The sequence below is a fragment of the Narcine bancroftii genome, chromosome 12 (assembly GCF_036971445.1).
Source record: "Narcine bancroftii isolate sNarBan1 chromosome 12, sNarBan1.hap1, whole genome shotgun sequence".
Classification (NCBI taxonomy): Eukaryota; Metazoa; Chordata; class Chondrichthyes; order Torpediniformes; family Narcinidae; genus Narcine; species Narcine bancroftii.
Genome location: NC_091480.1, coordinates 13,507,143 through 13,526,886, shown reverse-complemented (window position 1 = coordinate 13,526,886; position 19,744 = coordinate 13,507,143). Strand labels below are relative to the sequence as shown.

At 39.7% G+C, this 19,744-nt stretch overlaps 1 protein-coding gene across 4 annotated transcripts in view; it reads right to left on the bottom strand.

The window, feature by feature from the left end:
• txndc11 (thioredoxin domain containing 11) overlaps window positions 1–19,744 on the bottom strand; it is a 64,013-nt gene that overhangs the window by 28,549 nt on the left and 15,720 nt on the right. For 2 of the 4 annotated variants that reach the window (XM_069906351.1, XM_069906353.1), the window contains exons 2-4: window positions 14,695–14,911; window positions 11,633–11,730; window positions 10,201–10,330 (exon numbers count right to left, since the gene is read on the bottom strand). In XM_069906351.1, the coding sequence (XP_069762452.1) occupies window positions 10,201–10,330; window positions 11,633–11,730; window positions 14,695–14,911 (445 nt within the window). Of the gene's footprint in view, window positions 1–10,200; window positions 10,331–11,632; window positions 11,731–14,694; window positions 14,912–15,303; window positions 15,390–19,744 lie in introns of those variants that run through there. The other 2 variants (XM_069906352.1, XM_069906354.1) reach the window with 2 other exon arrangements.

The following is a 19,744-nucleotide window of genomic DNA, read 5'->3' as shown; positions in this document are numbered from 1 at the left end:
AATTATGACACAGTAATGTAACTGACGCAAAACAGAATTATCCAATAGCAAAGAACAAATCACATCCCAAGAAGTAAAACCAAGCCTACAATTTGATCTTCCAAATAATTACCATAATTGACTTTGGATTGCATCAAGTTAACTTGTTAACAACCGTTCTAAAGCAGAAACCAAATCCATTTGATTGCTTTTGAAGGTAATGATTAGCTTTTAACACAAAGAAAACTTCATTAAACCACTAATTTTGAAGATAAATGCATGGCAGAACCATGCTGTCAACACCTGGTTAATAAAGTATGTATGAGAGATAAATTGAACAGGCATAGCGTCCAGCCTCCTGGGTATGGAAATTTGCTCTTAACAATTCCCCGTTCGTGATCCAAAAAAAATGTGAGGTATGAAATAAAATTCGCTCACTTGGAATTTGTGTGAAGAAAAGTAAATAATCACAAACATTTATATTTTCAACACCCATTTTTTGATTCACGCGCCGATGATGCAGCTTTGATGGAAAATTGAATCATGGCCTTTTATTTTAAACCAGCAAGCTCACCCGTAACGGGATCATTTGCACAAAGAAGGTTTCTGATTTTTAAGAGGAGCCTAGTAAACCCCTGTGAATTAATGTTAATGGAGTTGATTTAGATCTATTCATTTATTATCACTTGCACAGAGGTCCAGTGAAAAGCTAACTTTCATGTCCCAAAGTCTAGAAAACTCATCACTTTTCAGGGCCAGAATGCAAAAATAAATGCACAATGGCAGAGAGCCATCGAGATCTTTCCAACTGAGTTCACGACCAAAACTATCCATCTATCTCTGGGATAAAGGGAATATGAAAAATATATTTAAGGTTCATTTACTTTTCCCCCTCCCTGTTGATATTTGATTCAATGGGCAGTGAACAATGGTGATCAATCTCTACTGTATAATCCATAGGGGACCCAAACATAAAATGTGAAATCTTTCTATTTTACAAGTCCAAAGTTAGTTGTTCCTTTCAATCATGCCATTTCCATTGTTGATTATTTGTTCTCAAACTCAACTTTTGCTCTCTTCTTGGGAAAGCAATGGATTTACCACTCAGTTTTGAATGCTATAAGCTTTAGCTCTACTGGTTTTGACAAGATAATTGCGTCTCTTAATCCTCCCCCTCCCACCCACGCCCATACAATATTTGTTAGTGTGGCTGAATTTAGATCTCACGCCGAATCAGCTTCATCCTACAAGTGAGACATTATTCCTCATTTTTACATGCTGAATTGATGCAATTGCTTCCTTATCATTCTAGATGCTGCATTTATACTTTCAACCTTTTCAATATCCTTGCACTATGGCAACCAGAACAAAGTGTTTAAAGTGTTTTTGAATTAACATTTACAAAGTGGCAGCTTTATTTTTCAGGTGAATAGTGACCTAAAAACATTTCAAAGATCTGGTAAAATACAGCTCTCTGAGCCTTGAAAAATACTTGTACCTACTACTGCAGAAAACTGGTTTTACTGCAGTAAATCAAATGCCTTCTGAACCACAAAGCTTTAATTTTGTTTTGCCTTCCTTTTCCATACATCACCACGAGATGTACTTCACACATCTTAGCGTCAAGTAACCATCTGCATAGCAGGCTTTGAAGCATTCCAAATCCTTGTTTAATTCTCCACTACCCAGTTCCATGCCATTGGGATTACTTTTGACACATTTCGACCTGTTCAAATACTGCTCATACAATTTCTGCAATCAATCAGCGCACGATCTTGATGGATGCTCAGTGTTACACTTTTGGTGGGCTGTCACCACATTTTGGAAAAATTTAAATATGACTTTACAAAATTGTCCACGTCTTGCCTCCCAATGTAGAATGTCAAAGAAGACGGTTTAATGATTTCACATTAATCCAGTACAGTTTTCTGAGCTTTTAAAACAAAACTTTCAAGTTTCCAGAATATCTGTTAATGGTAAAGCCCAGAGGATGACAAATCCAATGGCAGGAATGCCAACTGAAATTAATACATCTTTATTTTCAGAATTTCACTTGTTCTGAAATTGCTCTTGAACTAATCTCACCTTTTCCTTTCAATAAATACCAACATCTCAAAGATGCTGCAAGACATCACTGTTCATCACTATATTATTACTTATGAGAGCCCCATAGAGCTTACAATCTTTAATAAGACATTATCCTCTTTTCTCATGTAATGTTGTATTGTGTTATTTTCCATGGAATTTATTTCATCAATCTATACCAAATTCTAACAGCTGATTGAATTGAGTGTGACACCTTGAATTTTTGCAGACCTGGCAAGAAGCTGCAATGTTATTCTCTGCTAACAAGTAATTCCACAAGAATGCAGTCCATTTAAGTGTGCACTTTAGTGAAGACTGCAATATCAGTAAATCTCAGCGCCCAAATAAATGAAATGGCCAAAAAAATTCTCAGCAGTAATGAGGAAACTCTACGACAAGGCAGAGATCCGACGCAGGATAAAAAGCAAATGTGATCTTGGCTTACATAGGCAAAGCAGTCAAAGAACACACACCGTATTTTATGTTATATGAGGACACGGATTATAGCAAAGACAAACAAAGAATGTACTTCACGTTGTTTAAGTAGCAGGGTTTACAAAACACTGAGTAAAACTTGGCTGTTCTGTGAATAAATAACAACTGGTTTCTCAAATTAGTTCAGTCAAAAAGAAAAATCGTTCAGGAAAGAATTATGGAATTGTCATTGACTTCTCTCCACAGATGGTCTAATCCACTGAGTGTTCCCATTGTTTTCTGTTTTATTCTAAAGGTTTGCAATCTTCACTCGTCTGAAATAATTAATCCTTTCTCCTGACCCTATGCAGCATCATTCTAGGTTCTCTACCACACAAGGAAACAAGCTCTCAGCACAATTCCCATTATTCTCTTATTTCCCAAACTCAAAAAGAGGCTTATTCAATCACTGCAACTGTGCTCAGAGGGCAAGTTCTCAGGACAGAAATCAACCAATGCTTTTGTCCTTGATTTAAAAAAACCAAGATCTTGGATTTTTCATTCATTAGCACAAGAATGCTTCCATCAGCGCTGTCTCCGCTCCATCCTCAACATTCATTGGAATGACTTCATCACCAACATCGAAGTACTCGAGCTGGCAGAGTCCGCAAGCATCGAATCCACACTGCTGAAGACCCAACTGCGCTGGGTGGGTCACGTCTCCAGAATGGAGGACCATCGCCTTCCCAAGATCGTGTTCTATGGCGAGCTCTCCACTGGCCACCGAGACAGAGGTGCACCAAAGAAGAGGTACAAGGACTGCTTCAAGAAATCTCTTGGTGCCTGCCCCATTGACCACCGCCAGTGGGCTGATCTCACCTCCAACCGTGCATCTTGGCGCCTCACAGTTCGGCGGGCAGCAACCTCCTTTGAAGATGACCGCAGAGCCCACCTCACTGACAAAAGACAAAGGAGGAAAAACCCAACACCCAACCCCAACCCACCAATTTTCCCTTGCAACCGCTGCAACCGTGCCTGCCTATCCCGCATCGGACGTCAGTCACCAACGAGCCTGCAGCAGACGTGGACATACTCCCTCCATAAATCTTCGTCCGCGAAGCCAAGCCAAAGAAAGAAAAGAAGAAAAGCACAGAAAGGGCTAACTGATTAGCTCAAAGGAAGTATCTCACAAAAGATCTTGTAATCTCTGTGCCATGAAGGTCTCCTTTTCCAATCTCAGTTGCTCTCAAGCAGCAGTTTAAAGAAATTCCTGATAACACTCTTTAATGCTACACACACATCTATATCTATATAGCAATGGATTTGTGTTAATATTAATATTTAAATGTAAGTTAAAATCATATATATATATATATTTAGTAAAGGTTTTAGTAAACCATTTTAAAAGTCTAAGTTACTCAAGCTAATATTCCGCTGAAAGCTCGTTTGCTTAAAAAGACTGGATGACTATTAGTTCAAAGCTGTAAACAGTCTGAGATTGAACTTTAAAATCATCTCTTCAGAAGCAAGCTTAAACTGTAATGGTTTGGGTTTTATCACACACACACATATATATTTATATATATATAAATATATGTATATATATATATAAATATATATTTATATATATATAAATATATGTATATATATATATAAATATATGTATATATATATATAAATATGTATATATATATATATAAAAATATATATATATAAATATATATATATATATATAATATAAATATATATATATATATATATAAATATATATATATAAATATATATATACACACATTTGTGCATAGTGGGGCGAAGTTTAGAGTTAAGTAAGAAGAGTTATATTATTAATAATAAAAAAATTATTGCTTTACCAAAACCATTGTCTTGGGTATTACATCTGTCTATCTATTACACACATATACACAACCTGTATTTCCCCCCACAAGAAATAATTTGTTAACCAATTGTTAATGCACCAATATAATCATCTCTTGCAACAACTGGTTAAAATAATATTCATAAACTATTCTTGAAACATTGAAAGTTCAAATAGATAATGAGTTCACTGATATTAGAGAAGGCTACAAGACAATACTCATTTTATGAGCAGGTTAAGTCAAACTCAAAGTGTCCATATTGAACTGCGTCTGCAATTACTCTAGAAGATGACATCGTTTCACGGTGCAACAACAGCAAATCCTGACAGCTCTAAATGCTGTTTCAATCAGTTTTTTCAATCTGTCAATCTAACCATTGCATTGATTTTGGAAAATCAGCAACTTCCTGACTGGAAACCACCATTTCCTACTTGGAGAAGCTCAATTGCACTGGCCATTCCTGCTTTATATTGATAGATCTCACTTTCTCTGGCTTGTGGAGATTCCCCACTCCTGCCTCAAAACCACTGCATTTAAAGCTCAACTAGCATCAAACATTGACTGGCCCACACATGCATAATTCTGATGTCCATATAAATGTGATGCAGCTTAACACATACACACACAGACATGCATACACAAAAGTGGGGCTAAGTTTTGCTCTTTGAGGAGTATATTTATTTGCTTCAAGGCCACTGAGAAAACATAGCTGCAAACAGTTCTTGTCTCTTTTCATTCTTTCCTCACAAGATATGGCCCCCAAAAGCAGCACCGTCATTGCTTGGCTTAAAGGAGTCGACCAACATTCAACTATGCACATATTACTACACAAATTACTGGACTGGAGAAGTGGGCAAAAACATTTTAGGACAATCGTAATGTAAAGCTTCACCCAATTCTAAAGGGTGTACAAGCTTTGTTCTTCAGAAGAAGTATTTTGTTGTTGGATTAGATAGAGGAAGAGTACTTATACAGTACCTGGAGGAACAAATATATTTTAAAAATCGTGATACGAGATAATTGCCAAGAAGTTCTGACAAGTTTGTTACCCGAGAGTAATGAAAAGATGGCATGTTGGAGGCAACTTATAGAGATGTATTGAAAGAGGAGGATATATAGGAAAAGGAAAAGGGAAACAAGAAAAATGCAGCACGAGTCCATGCATGGTCTAGTTCATCCAAAAGTATTGTTTTGGTGCCTCATAAATGTGGAAATCCTAGATCAGGAAAGGATTTATATTCAGAAAGCTCTTGTTAAATTTATATTAAAGTAATTTCTCCAGCTAAATTATTCAAACTATGTTCTGACTCACTATATGTTATTAACATATCATTCCACCTACAGCTCCTAGAACGCTTCCACCAGCGTTGTCTCCGCTCCATCCTCAACATCCATTGGAGCGCTTACACCCCTAACGTCGAAGTACTCGAGATGGCAGAGGTCGACAGCATCGAGTCCACGCTGCTGAAGATCCAGCTGCGCTGGATGGGTCACGTCTCCAGAATGGAGGACCATCGCCTTCCCAAGATCGTGTTATATGGCGAGCTCTCCACTGGCCACCGTGACAGAGGTGCACCAAAGAAAAGGTACAAGGACTGCCTAAAGAAATCTCTTGGTGCCTGCCACATTGACCACCGCCAGTGGGCTGATAACGCCTCAAACCGTGCATCTTGGCGCCTCACAGTTTGGCGGGCAGCAACCTCCTTTGAAGAAGACCGCAGAGCCCACCTCACTGACAAAAGGCAAAGGAGGAAAAACCCAACACCCAACCCCAACCCACCAATTTTCCCTTGCAACCGCTGCAATCGTGTCTGCCTGTCCCGCATCGGACTAGTCAGCCACAAACGAGCCTGCAGCTGACGTGGACTTTTTACCCCCTCCATAAATCTTCGTCCGCGAAGCCAAGCCAAAGAAAATGTTAATCATATAACCATTTACAGCACGGAAACAGGCCCTTTGAGTCCGCGCCAGTTCATTTGAACAACTCCACTACCTTCCCCCTCCCGTTCTCTGCCCATAACCCTCCAACCCCCTCACATCCATGTACACATCCAACCTTCTCTTAAATGACAGAAGGAACCCTGCCGCAACTATCTCTTCTGGAAGATCATTCCATTCTGCCACCACTCTCTGAGTGAAAAGCATCCTCTAAAACTCTAAAGTTTCCCCCCCCCCCTTACCCTTAACTTGTGCCCTCTTGTTCCCCTGCCCTCAGGGGAAAGAGTCTATTCACGGCTAGTCTATCTATTCCCTTCATAATTTTAAATACCTCTATCAAATCCACTCTCAGCTGTTAACATTCCAATGAATTAAGTCCCAATCTCCTTGATCTTTCTTCGTGCTGTAGATGCTGTAAGCCAGGCAACATCCTTGTAAATCTCTGCACCCTCTCCATCTTATCTATATCCTTTCTATAATTTGGAGACCAGAACTGAACACAATACTCCAAACCAGGCCTTACCAATGTTCACTACTTTATCCTTTTTTTTTCCTCTCATTAACCAGTTCTACAAATTAAAGATTAAAAACCTCAGTTCATCTATTCAGACCAATAACAAAGCAGACTAATTCACGTTCACCAGTGAAGTGGTAGGTGAACGGCAGCCAATTACATAAAGCAGCGCTAAGCTACTGGCACTGAAATTTTAGTGGAAACATTAGCAGTGTAATCCATTAGAGGCACCAGATGAAAATTTATTACTTGATCACCCTGAATATATAACTGCAATTTTTTCTTATAACGTGTATCAACTTGGAGAAATTTCTCAAGATCAATAACATTAAAGTTAATCTACAGTAACACTCTTTGCCAGTCAGCCCATCTTCTATTTAAGGTAGTATCCCGATATCTCTTGGTTCCTATCTTGTTTAGTAGCTTCCTGTGCAGCACCTTATCAAAGGCCTTTTGAAAGTCCAAGTAAACAACATCTCTGAATCTTCTTTGTCTACCTTGTTTGTTACATCAAAGAATTACAGATTTGTCAGGCAAGATCTCCCTTGAAGAAAACCATGCTTTGTCCTATTTTAGCGTGTGCTTTCAAGTATCCCAAAAACTCATTCTTAATAATCAACTCTAGGTTTTACCAACCACTGAAATTAGGCTAACCAGCCAATAGTTTCTGTCTTTGCTTCTTTTCTTTCTTAAAGAGAGAAGTGATACTTGTAATTTTCAAGTCCTTTGGAAGCATTTCTGACTCTTAAAGGATCACCACTAATGCATCCACAATCTCTTCAGTTCCTTCTTCAGAATCCTGGGCTGCAGTCCATCTAGTCCGGGTGACTTGTACTCCCTCAGCCCCTTCTCCTTAGTAATTACAACTTCATTCTCGTCTGCCCCTGACTCTCTTGAATTTCTAGCATGTCACTAGTGTCTTCCACAGTGAAGAATGATGCAAAATACCCATTCAGTTCATGCACCATTTCTTAGTTTCCTATCATTTTTCAAGAGTCTTTTTCCAATGGTCTGATGCCCACTTTTGCCTCTCTTTCACTTTTTACACATCTGAAAATATTTTTAGTATCCTCTTTTATATCCAATTTTCTGTGGGTGTTTAAAAGCAACCCAATCTTCTGGCTATCTGTTAATTTTTGCAATACTATATGACAACGGCGTGAAGCAAGGCTGCGTCCTCGCACCAACCCTCTTTACTATCTTCTTCAGCATGATGCTGAAACAAGCCATGAAAGACCTCAACAATAAAGACGCTGTTTACATCCGGTACCGCACGGATGGCAGTCTCTTCAATCTGAGGCGCCTGAAAGCTCACACCAAGACACAAGAGCAACTTGTCCGTGAACTACTCTTTGCAGACGATGCCGCTTTAGTTGCCCATTCAGAGCCAGCTCTCCAGCGCATGACGTCCTGTTTTGCGGAAACTGCCAAAATGTTTGGCCTGGAAGTCAGCCTGAAGAAAACTGAGGTCCTCCATCAGCCAGCCCCCCCACATCTCCATCGGGCACACAGAACTCAAAAAGGTCAACCAGTTTACCTACCTCGGCTACACCATTTCATCTGATGCAAGGATCGACAATGAGATAGACAATAGACTTGCCAAGGCAAATAGCGTCTTTGGAAGACTACACAAAAGAGTCTGGAAAAACAACCACCTGAAGAAACACACAAAGATCAGAGTGTACAGAGCCGTTGTCATACCCACGCTCCTGTTCGGCTCCGAATCATGGGTCCTCTACCGGCATCACCTACGGCTCCTAGAACGCTTCCATCAGCGCTGTCTCCGCTCCACCCTCAACATCCATTGGAGTGACTTCATCACCAACATCGAAGTACTCGAGCTGGCAGAGTCCGCAAGCATCGAATCCACGCTGCTGAAGACCCAACTGTGCTGGGTGGGTCACGTCTCCAGAATGGAGGACCATCGCCTTCCCAAGATCATGTTCTATGGCAAGCTCTCCACTGGCCTCCGCAAACATCGAATCCACGCTGCTGAAGACCCAACTGTGCTGGGTGGGTCACGTCTCCAGAATGGAGGACCATCGCCTTCCCAAGATCATGTTCTATGGCAAGCTCTCCACTGGCCACCGAGACAGAGGTGCACCAAAGAAGAGGTACAAGGACTGCTTAAAGAAATCTCTTGGTGCCTGCCCCATTGATCACCGCCAGTGGGCTGATCTCACCTCCAACCGTGCATCTTGGCGCCTCACAGTTCGGCAGGCAGCAACCTCCTTTGAAGGTGACCGCAGAGCCCACCTCACTGACAAAAGACAAAGGAGGAAAAACCCAACACCAACCCACCAATTTTCCCTTGCGACCGCTACAACCGTGTCTGCCTGTCCCGCATCGGACGTCAGTCACCAACGAGCCTGCAGCAGACGTGGACATACCCCCTCCATAAATCTTCGTCCGCGAAGCCAAGCCAAAGAAAAGAAAAGAATATACCAGTGGTTCTCAACCTTTTTCTTTCCACTCACAAACCACTTTAAGTATTCCCAATGCCATAGGTGCTCTGTGATGAGTAAGGGATTGCTTAAGGTGGTATGTGGGTGGAAAGAAAAAAGGTTGAGAACCACTGCTATATACCCTTGCCTTTTCTTTTTATGTTGCCTTTGACTTCCCTTGTCAGCCATGGTTGCCTCACCCTCCCTTTCGAATACTTCTACATTTCCTCATCAAATGTAAATCTTTGTCACTGATCACAAATTTTATTCAAGGCTAATCAATACATTTTTAAGTGTTCAGGGAATAAGGGAGAAAATTAAGAATGAGAAACAAGAATTTTTAAAAAAATGACTCGATTAAATGACAGAGTATACTTGAGGAGCTGAATTGTACCTTCTTGTTCCAATTTTTATGTTCCTATGTTTATCTCATTGTGCTATGTGAAAGTTAGCAGTTGACTGAGTTTTCCTATTGAAAAGCTAGTAAACTTCAAATGATTTTTTTTGTCATTTTAGGACAGGAGGTAATGAAGGTATTTTATAGTTAATCTTTAAACTCAAAACACAAACACAGAATTTCAAATGTAAATGACATTGTCATTATTCCAAGTGAAAAATATCCACTCGTTTATTCTTTTCATAAGCAAATCTAACATTATTTTTGGAAGATGAAACCGCAAATTCAAAATTACACTTTTCTATCTAACTAGAGCACCGAAAGACTGCAGTGTCATCAGCCAAGCAAAACAGCATTTTTATTTAAAACATTAACAAAATCCTTAATATTAGTAACATTCCCACAGATCTGCAGGGGAGTGCTAGTTTAAGAAAGATACAGATTCAAGAAAAACATATCCAACCTGCAGTCAGAAACTACTGATGGCATAGTTCCAAAAATAGAGAATCAGGATTTCTCAACTCATCTTGTATGGAAAGGGAAGGTACATACCTCATAGTGGGAAATAAATTCCAGCAAAACTGAATGAGTTGAGATATACTGAAGTGGACTCATTACCCGCTGAATGAAATGATGAATGTAAGCAGCTGTAAGAGGCCCCCTGTACTCAATTGGGCCAAATCTGAAAGAAGAAAAGGGTGATATTTTACAAATGTATGCAGGGGTACAGTACTCTCATCTTAAAATATTACAGTGCCATCTGGAATAATTATTTTTTCAATTAATTAATTTAGAGAACGAGGGCATCATCGGCAAGAGTCCATGCCTGATATCTCTTGAGGTGGTAAGCCTCTGTGCTCCTCAATAGTTCTTTCAGTTACATTAATATAGCTGCATATTATGTTATATGGGTTGCCCATCTGATGAATTACTTTATGGAATTTTCCCACTGGATTTTTTTTTATATAAACAGGGAATTTGGTTAAAAAGACAAATCAGCATGCAGAAACTCTAGAAATGATTTTTACCAGAGCCCTGTCGTATTAAGTCAAAGTCTCATTACTCTTCAACTCCATCTCCAATGTTACAAAGCAGATGTAAACAAATTTTTAAAAATGAAGTCAAATATTCTTTTGAACATCAGAGCTGAAGACATTTTAATATTTACAGATTTAATCCAGATATTATTAACATCTACACATCTATTTATAATCACAGAACTACATTGTAGACTGCAAATCTTATAATTGCAATCTGATGTCAAATGGAGAATTAGATGAGAGCTATTTTGCCTTTATCATTTGAGAGCAGAGACAACTGTTGAAATAAAAGTTGCTCACGTGGAGGTTAATCAAGTCCCCCATAGCCTGAAATTCACAAGGAAAATACCAACAGTTTGACACAAAAGCATTGGCATTTCTTAAATTATTCACTTCCACATTCACTAAAAAATCTGTGCACTCTACCATTCTTTTTTAAAAAAATAGACTTCTGCACTGGCAAAGGGATAGACAGATATTGTTCAACCTTAATTGCCTTGGTAATTAGAAGCCAACACACTGAATGGTCTAGAGTTGTTGCTCAGCTAGAGTTAAGGAAACATGCCAGGTTTCCTTCCTGAAGAATAGAGAACCAAATGGGTTTTGACAACAAGAGAACGGAACCTGCTCTTGGAACCAGACTTTCAAAATCCATCACCTTCCTGCCTCATTTCTTCCCCAAGTGATTTACTAATTTTGATATACACTCATTGTCTTCTATAAAAAGTGAATGGGTTAGTGCTTTAAGACAAAAGAAAATTAATAGGTAAAAGAAAATGTACTTGTGCAATGTTCCCCAAAATAATGCCCTCGGTTGCTTATTAACAGTTCGTTCTATCAGTTTTACAATTTTTTTTGATTGCCATATCTTTCTTTAAATTGAATTGCTAATCTTTTGGCTAGTTTTGAACATTAAATGCTTGATTCGGAAAATCGCTTCTTACCTCCTCTGATATAAATGAATCACAGGATAATAAAAGAGATTCATTTGCTTCCTGCACTTCCCTTGGTGCCACCAGCAGTTTACAGCAAGAAACAGCACCTGGAACAGAGAACAAGATCAGTCCTATTCCAAGTTCGGAATCCCCTGACATCAGCTGGGGGACCTTGTCCTCTAATTTTAGCTAAATCAGTTTTAGTTCAAATGCATGAATTAATGGACCAAGCACGCAGACGCAAAACACAAAATGTGGTGCAAACTGGATCTCATTCCACAGAGTTGTATACTCCAATTGTGACCAACAGACCTACGATTATCTCACAACTTTTCATAAGGCCATTTGGCCCATCAAGTTTAACCTGCCATTTGAGTCATAGCTAATACATTTTTCCTCTCAATCTCATTCTCCTGCCTTCTCCCCAGAACTTTACTAACCAAGACCCTATCAGCCTCCACAGACAGCTGAGGCAACGAATTTCACCGATTCGCCACTCTCTGGCTGAATAAATTTCTCTTCACCTCTGCTTTAAAGGGACATCTGCTACTCTGAGGTTGTGCCCTCTGGACCTGGCCTTTCCCATGAATGGAAACATTTTAAACACATTCACACTATCCAGCTCTTCCAATATTTGGTATGTTATAATGAGATTCTTCCCCCCCACCCCCCCCCCCCCACCATCATCCTTCTAAACTCCAACAAGTACAGGCCCCGAGCCAAACGCTCCTCATACATTAACCCTATCCTCTCATCCCGGGGATCGTTCTCGTAAACCTCCTCAGGACCAACATCAGCACATTTAGATACAGGGCACAAAACCGCTCACCAATACGTCAAATGTGGTCTGTCCTGTGGCTTGTATAGCCTCAGCATTACATCTTTACTTTTCTATTCTAGTCCTCGCGAAATGAATGCAAATCTTCATTTCTACAAACTCAATGTTCTCTCAGGATGCCCCAAAACCTCCACAGCCAAATGAAATACTTTTGTAGTGTAATAACCTATAAAATTTAGTAATAAAATTAAACTTAGCGAGCTCTCATATACGACATGTCATAAAGAGAGCCAGATCTTTAGCTTTTGGAATGATGGTAAAGATATAAATATTGTTCATGATACAGTAGATTACTGCTTTACCCTTCCAAGTAAGAATACAATGGGACCTTTTTATATCAACGCGAAATAAAGATGCATGATGTTGAATCAACTTCCTTGCTCTTTGAATGCTGTACTGGAAATACAAGCTTAGATTTTTAGTATTTAACGCTCGACAATGAAACTTGCACATAGAAATCTGTCACAGGAGTAAAAACATGATCAAGAACTTCTTCTTCATATTAGCCAATAACACATAAATTAATGATTTCTTAAAATTCCTGGGATGGTGAAAGGCAATGAAAAAATGGCGACACAGGGGAAAACAACTGAAAGATATCTTGCTCGAAGAGGGGTTAGATATAGTACGAGAAAAACCATGTTCATTTAAAATTTCACTGGACTGCTGATCTGAAATATTAAACTCCCATGCTTAGTGACTTTTTTTAAAGTAATGTTTTAATCTAATTGAAGAGCTAATATCACAGAATGTTAATACACATGGTTAAGTGGATAAGCATGATGAGAGAGGCAGGCAAGTCAATACCAGTAGGAATATTGATTATTCTCTCATTTAATTTCAAAGATTCAAAACTAAAACTGGAGGACCACTTCAGACTGGATTTTGCTTTACCATCAATATCAAATCACCTTAGCACCAAAAGACTTCTGGTTGAGTCATAAACCAAAACTTTTGCGCCTTAAGCTTTTTGTCACCTCAAAGGCAAGCTTATCAATATTGTTCTCTAAATCATAATTAGATTCAGTAGATGAACTGAACAGTATTAAAATGCTCAAAGGCCTTGAAAACAGTTTGAAGGAACCATTAAGTGCTGCTTCAGTGGTATTGGCTAACATGAAGAAGGCAGCTCTTTATAATGTTTTTACTCCTGCGTCAGATTCTATAAGAGTTAAATACTAAAAATCTAGGCTGATATTCTAGTATAGCATTGTGGGACTGTTGAATTATCAAAGAGCAGGGATGTTAATCAACATCCATCTATTTTTATATTAAATAACTTGTGGAAAAAATTCCCAAACTTGCACCAAAGAGTAAACATTTGAAGGGGTTAAGTCTTCCAACAGTCTGCTGAACCTTAAATATAAGAATTTTAAATGTACAAAAAATATTTTCTAAATATGTAATCTAATTAATTAGCACTGTGTAGTTATTGTACCGAAATAATTTTAGAAATCTAGACATCAATAAAATGACACAGATGTTACAGAGTGTAATACAATTCAACAAAGAGGAGGTTGTGCTAATTTTATTTAATGATACTGTTTATGCCATAAGATCGAATGATATTAGCACAACCCCCTCTTCCTTCATCCTTGATGAAAGAGAGATTAAGATTTTATAATGTTGGCAACTAAAGGCAAGGCAGCAAACATTTAAATTAGTATAAATAAAGAAAAGCAAGCATTCAGAATTGGACAAAAGTAAAATGGAGGGAAAGTAAAATGTGAGAGATGCAAGGATTAGATTACTGTGGAGTAGGTTTATATAGGTTGCCACAACATTGTGGACTGAATGGCCCATACTGTGCTGTAATGTTTTAAAAGTGAAGATATCTGTTCAATGTCTTACTTGTACAGATATCACAGGTGAGGGATCATTTGAATTTAGATTTGTTAATAAGTTAACCTCAATCCCAAAACAAAATGATCAGAATTGGTAATTATGAAAGCCCCTAAGGCTCATCAACATCCTTTGGGAAAAGTCTACTTTAAATCCCAGCATTAATGATGATACCATACTGCAACAACACAGTTGATTTTTACCGACTGACAGGAATGACCCAGAAAACCATCACTTGCACCGAACTCCTGTAACAATAACCTCTCAGACTGCAGTGAATGAAAGGTAGCTTACCACATCAAGGGATTTTGGGGGATGGGTATTAAATGCTGATCTTGCCAGTGTTGCTTGAATTCGATGAGATAATTGAAAAGACAAGAGCAAGACTCACCTGTTCATGAAGCTTTCCTGCAACCTGATCAATTTCTTCCCTGACAGAAATTGACTCTCCACACCAAGGGGCATAAAATAGGATAACGGATACTTCTGATATGCCACAATGTCTCTCCACTTGGTCAAGCTGCCCCATGTATAAGTCAATCACAGAAGAATTGGAGGAGAAAAACCGAACAGGAGGTGGAGCCATTTTGACCACATCCTTTGCCCGACTGCAAAAAAAAAAACGAAACAATTACGACTTATAAAATAAAATCATACTTTAAGAAGGCTGAGTAGCCACATACATTATATGAAATCAAACAATGTTAGCTGTTCGAATCAACGAAAAAAAAAGAGATCAAGGGAAATGGCAATTTGAAAATTTGGTTCTTGCCAATAAACAAGTTTTCACATGATAGCAGAGGATGTTGCCTGTAATAGAGCAGTTCTGTTACGAGAAGCTAGTTCTGTTTCCCCAGAATGGAGATTTAGAAAGTATGTGACAGAAGTATTAAAAAAATACAGCAGGCTGAAGTAAACCTTGTCCCATATCGGAGATAGATAAAATTAGATATTTAGAAGGAATATGAGGTTGGGGGACGGGAAGAGAAATTTCATTTACCCAGAGAGTGGCAAGATCCAGGAATACACTGTCTGAGAGAAGCATGTGAATCACCTAGGCCGCGAGACAAATGCTGGAAGAAGGATCAACACGGAGGGTGCCTGCTGGTTAATGTGGATAGTGCAAGAACATGAGAAACAGGAACAGGACATCTGACCTGTCGAGGTGGGGCATAAAGTCTCCATATTGAAGAGTGTTAGTCATGGTATTTCGAAGTAAATTATGAAAATCTGTAAACACTGTGCTTGAAGTAAAAACACAAAATTGCTAGATACACCCAGCAGGTCAAACAATGTCCTTAATGGAGCAAAGGTAAAAATACACAACCGACATTTCAGACTGGAGCCCTTCATCAAGGTATGAGAAAATGCTTGGGGGGGGTGGGGATGTGGTAAAGGCAAGAGATGACAGATGGAGAAAGGAGAAAGGAGCAGCAATCAGGGGGAGGAGGGATGGCTGGGTGGGTGAGGGAGGAGAGAACCATGGTAATTCAATAAGAGAACAGCACGGCAAAAGGGAATATTAATTTTGTAACCTTGATTTTTCCACCTACAGATTGACACTCAACATGTTCAGACAATTAAAAAGAGTGTCTCGACAAAGGGTTCAGACACAAAACACCACCCATTCTTTTTCTCCTACTTGACCCACCAAGAGTTCCTCCAGCAGAACTATTTTTTTTTGCTCCAAATTACATCATTTGCAGTCTTGTACCCAAATAATTATTTGTTTCACTCTCCACAGCCAGACTCTCTGCACATTTCCAACATTTTCTTTTATAATTACTGATTTCCAGCATCCATTGCATTTTGCAAGAGCCAGGGCCACAGTAGAAGCCACACAGCAGAGATGGCCTCAGAGAATTTTTTTTGGGGGGGGGGGGGTAAAAAAAATAAACTTTATTCACATCCCCAGCAGAAAATAAGAACACGTTTCAGGCCAATTTCATTGGAAATGGAAAAGTGACAAGTGGATGTGTTCCTATCATGGAGAGGGGAGGAGGGGACAGAAACCATGAACTCAGGACAGTTACAAGAAACGTTCGCTCTTACAATCACAGCTAGATTCAAACTCTGGTCTGTGGAAAAGTTGGGGCCAGATACTTTTGTCAATGGAATAAAACATGCAGGTCTACGATTGCGAGCTAATTATTTTAAATGGGCAAGATCTATGTGCACCTCAGAACGATTCATTATTCCAACTTAAATTATGATGCCCACCTCAGTGTACTTGTGTTTACATTTGCTGTTGTTAGGAATGTTATTAATTCATGACCTGAACCTTATGGGAAATCCAAGGCTTTAACTACTGCCAAGGATGTTCTTTAAGCAAAACTGAATGGAACACAGCATCTGAACGCTCACCATTCTCACTCATAACAAAAAAGCAGTCAAAACTGTGCACCACAATTGGCAAGACCTGTGTAAAATGACGGTTTTCCAACATGGTGAATTGTCGGCAAGGGAAAGTTGCTGATTGGCGTGTTCCTGGCTGCAGGAGCAAGTGCTGAGGGTGCACAGGGGTTTGTTGCAGCAAAGCCTTTATAGGGAATGAATAAGGTCCTTCTGCATTGGCATCAAGGAGCTGCAGTCAGAGGGGGAAGCCCGTTAAACAACTGAAGGAGGAGTAACCCCAGTGTTCCAGTCGAGTGGCAATCAAACGGTCAACCAGTTTACCTATCTCGGCTGCACCATTTCATCGGATGCAAGGATAAAAAAATGAGATAGACAACAGACTCGCCAAGGCAAATAGCGCCTTTGGAAGACTACACAAAAGAGTCTGGAATAACAACCAACTGAAAAACCTCACAAAGATTAGCGTATACAGAGCCTTTGTCATACACACACTCCTGTTCGGCTCCGAATCATGGGTCCTCTACCGGCATCACCTACTGCTCCTAGAACGCTTCCACCAGCGTTGTCTCCGCTCCATCCTCAACGTTCATTGGAGCGACTTCATCTCCAACATCGAAGTACTCGAGATGGCAGAGGCCGACAGCATCGAATCCACGCTGCTGAAGATCCAACTGCACTGGGTTGGTCATGTCTCCAGAATGGAGGACCATCGCATTCCCAAGATCGTGTAATATGGTGAGCTCTCCACTGGCCACCGTGACAGAGGTGCACCAAAGAAGAGGTACAAGGACTGCCTAAAGAAATCTCTTGGTGCCTGCCCCATTGACCACCGCCAGTGGGCTGATCTCGCCTCAAACTGTGCATCTTGGCACCTCACAGTTCGGCGGGCAGCAACCTCCTTTGAAGAAGACTGCAGAGCCCACCTCACTGACAAAAGACAAAGGAGGAAAAACCCAACACCCAACCCCAACCCACCAATTTTCCCTTGCAACCGCGTCTGCCTGTCCCGCATCGGACTTGTCAGCCACAAACGAGCCTGCAGCTGACGTGGACATTTACCCCTCCATAAATCTTCGTCCGCAAAGCCAAGTCAAAGAGAGAAAGAGAAGAGAATGATTGGCAGAAATTAAATGTATATGGCAATAGGACACTAAGATTGCAGAAAGACTGCATGGTTTTCCTTTGTATATCATTAATTTTGGGGAAAATTATACAGAGCTTTGGAAGAGATATCCTTGGTAGAATCAAAAATGATATTCAGACATTTTTTAAAAAATGAAGCTTGAAAGCAAAATATAGTAGTCTAGTGAAAGACATGCAGCCAGAGTGACCAATAAGGCAAAACCAGCACAACAAAGAACTCTACTCAAAAGGAATGACATTATCAGTGTTCCTGCTTTAACGGCCTCCCATAATGCATGACTGGATGATTCAACTTGTGAAGATAATGTCAGCAGAATCAGATAATTCTAGAGCCATCAAAGACAAAGGAAGGGGAAGGGGAAAGAGCTGGCAAGTGGTTATGTGATTTTATGTGTTGATTGGAAGAAAGTCTTACTCCAGATTCAGAATGCAGAAACACAAAACCTCCAGTGCTGGAATCTTGAACAGACAAAGAATTGTCTCAGCAGGTCTGACAGCACACATGGTAGAAAAAGTCAGTCAACATTGAGTTGAATCCCTTTATCAAGACTAAGATTAAAAAAAAAGGGTAAAATTGCAGATATGAAGGAGAGGAATGAAATATGGCTGCATTAGCGTGTCCTCATGAGGGTCATAGAAAGTGCAGTAGGTGAGTATATATTGGCATGCATGTCACTTGTATACTGGTATCTTTGCATCTCAAGGATTTCAGTTTGAACTGACCATTTCTACCCACGGATGCTGTTTAACATGCAGGTTCTCCAAAAATTCAGAGTCAGATCAGGAGGCAGCGTCTCCCAAAGAAAGTAATCTCTACTAATGTTGGCAATCGGTTATTTTTACGAACAGTTGAGCCATTTTCCATAAAAATTCCATCAGTTCCAATTCCCTATTCATTACTCAGATGCCCATTAGCTCAGAAAATAAAAAGTCTGAATTTTATGCCTGAATGAAAAGAGCGAGAGATTCAGAAGCTTGCAAGGTCCATAACTGGCAACGACCTTGCACTTCCCTTATTGCATGAAAAATTATCAACAGGCAGCATGACTTAATCTATCAAAGATAGGATCAGCAGTAATGGCGTATGTACAATAATGCTGAGAACTGACTGCCCATGAGCTGATGCTCTCCCAGTTCAAAGATTTCTATGGGGAAGTGAAAGCAAGCCACACTATGGGAACAAAATACTGGAGGTCAACATCGATTGTGGAATGAAAGGAAGAGTTATCTGCATCAGCATTTCCATCAAGTTTGCCTAAATTTAGGATGAGTGGCAGCTGGTTCAACATCAGATGATTTCAGAACAAGACACATGAATTAGCTCACTGCTGGAGATGAGGTAGTCACAAGTGGCACTACATTTGTCTCCAACTCATATGATGGACCTCAAAAAACAATGAACAACTTTTTCAATGCATGCATCAAATTTAATATTGAAAAAAATGCAGGGCCACAATATTCCATTTAAAATCTTTATCAATAATGAAGCTTTGGAGAACATACAATGCAGGCCCTTTGGTCCTTGATGGTGTGCTGACCTATATATTTCTACCAAAAATACTAAACCCTTCCTACCTTGTAACCCTCTAAGAATCTCTTAAACGCCTCAAATGTTTCAGCCTCCACCACCATCCCTGTCCAGGCACCCACAACTCTCTGCGTAGAAAAAAATTCTTGCCCCTATTGTCTCCCCTAAAAATTCCTCTCATCATTTTCCTCTGATGTTTGCTATTTCTGTCCTGGGAAAAAAGGTGCTGGCTGTCCACCTCTCAGAATCTTGATTCCTCTCAACCTTCTTCACTCCAACAAGTTTGAGCTTAGCTCATAAGACTTGCCGATACTTTCCAATCTAGGCAAATTCCTGGTATATCTCCTCTCCATAGCTGCCACATCCTCCTGATAATGAGGAGACCAGAAATGAACACAATTCTCTAAGCAAAATT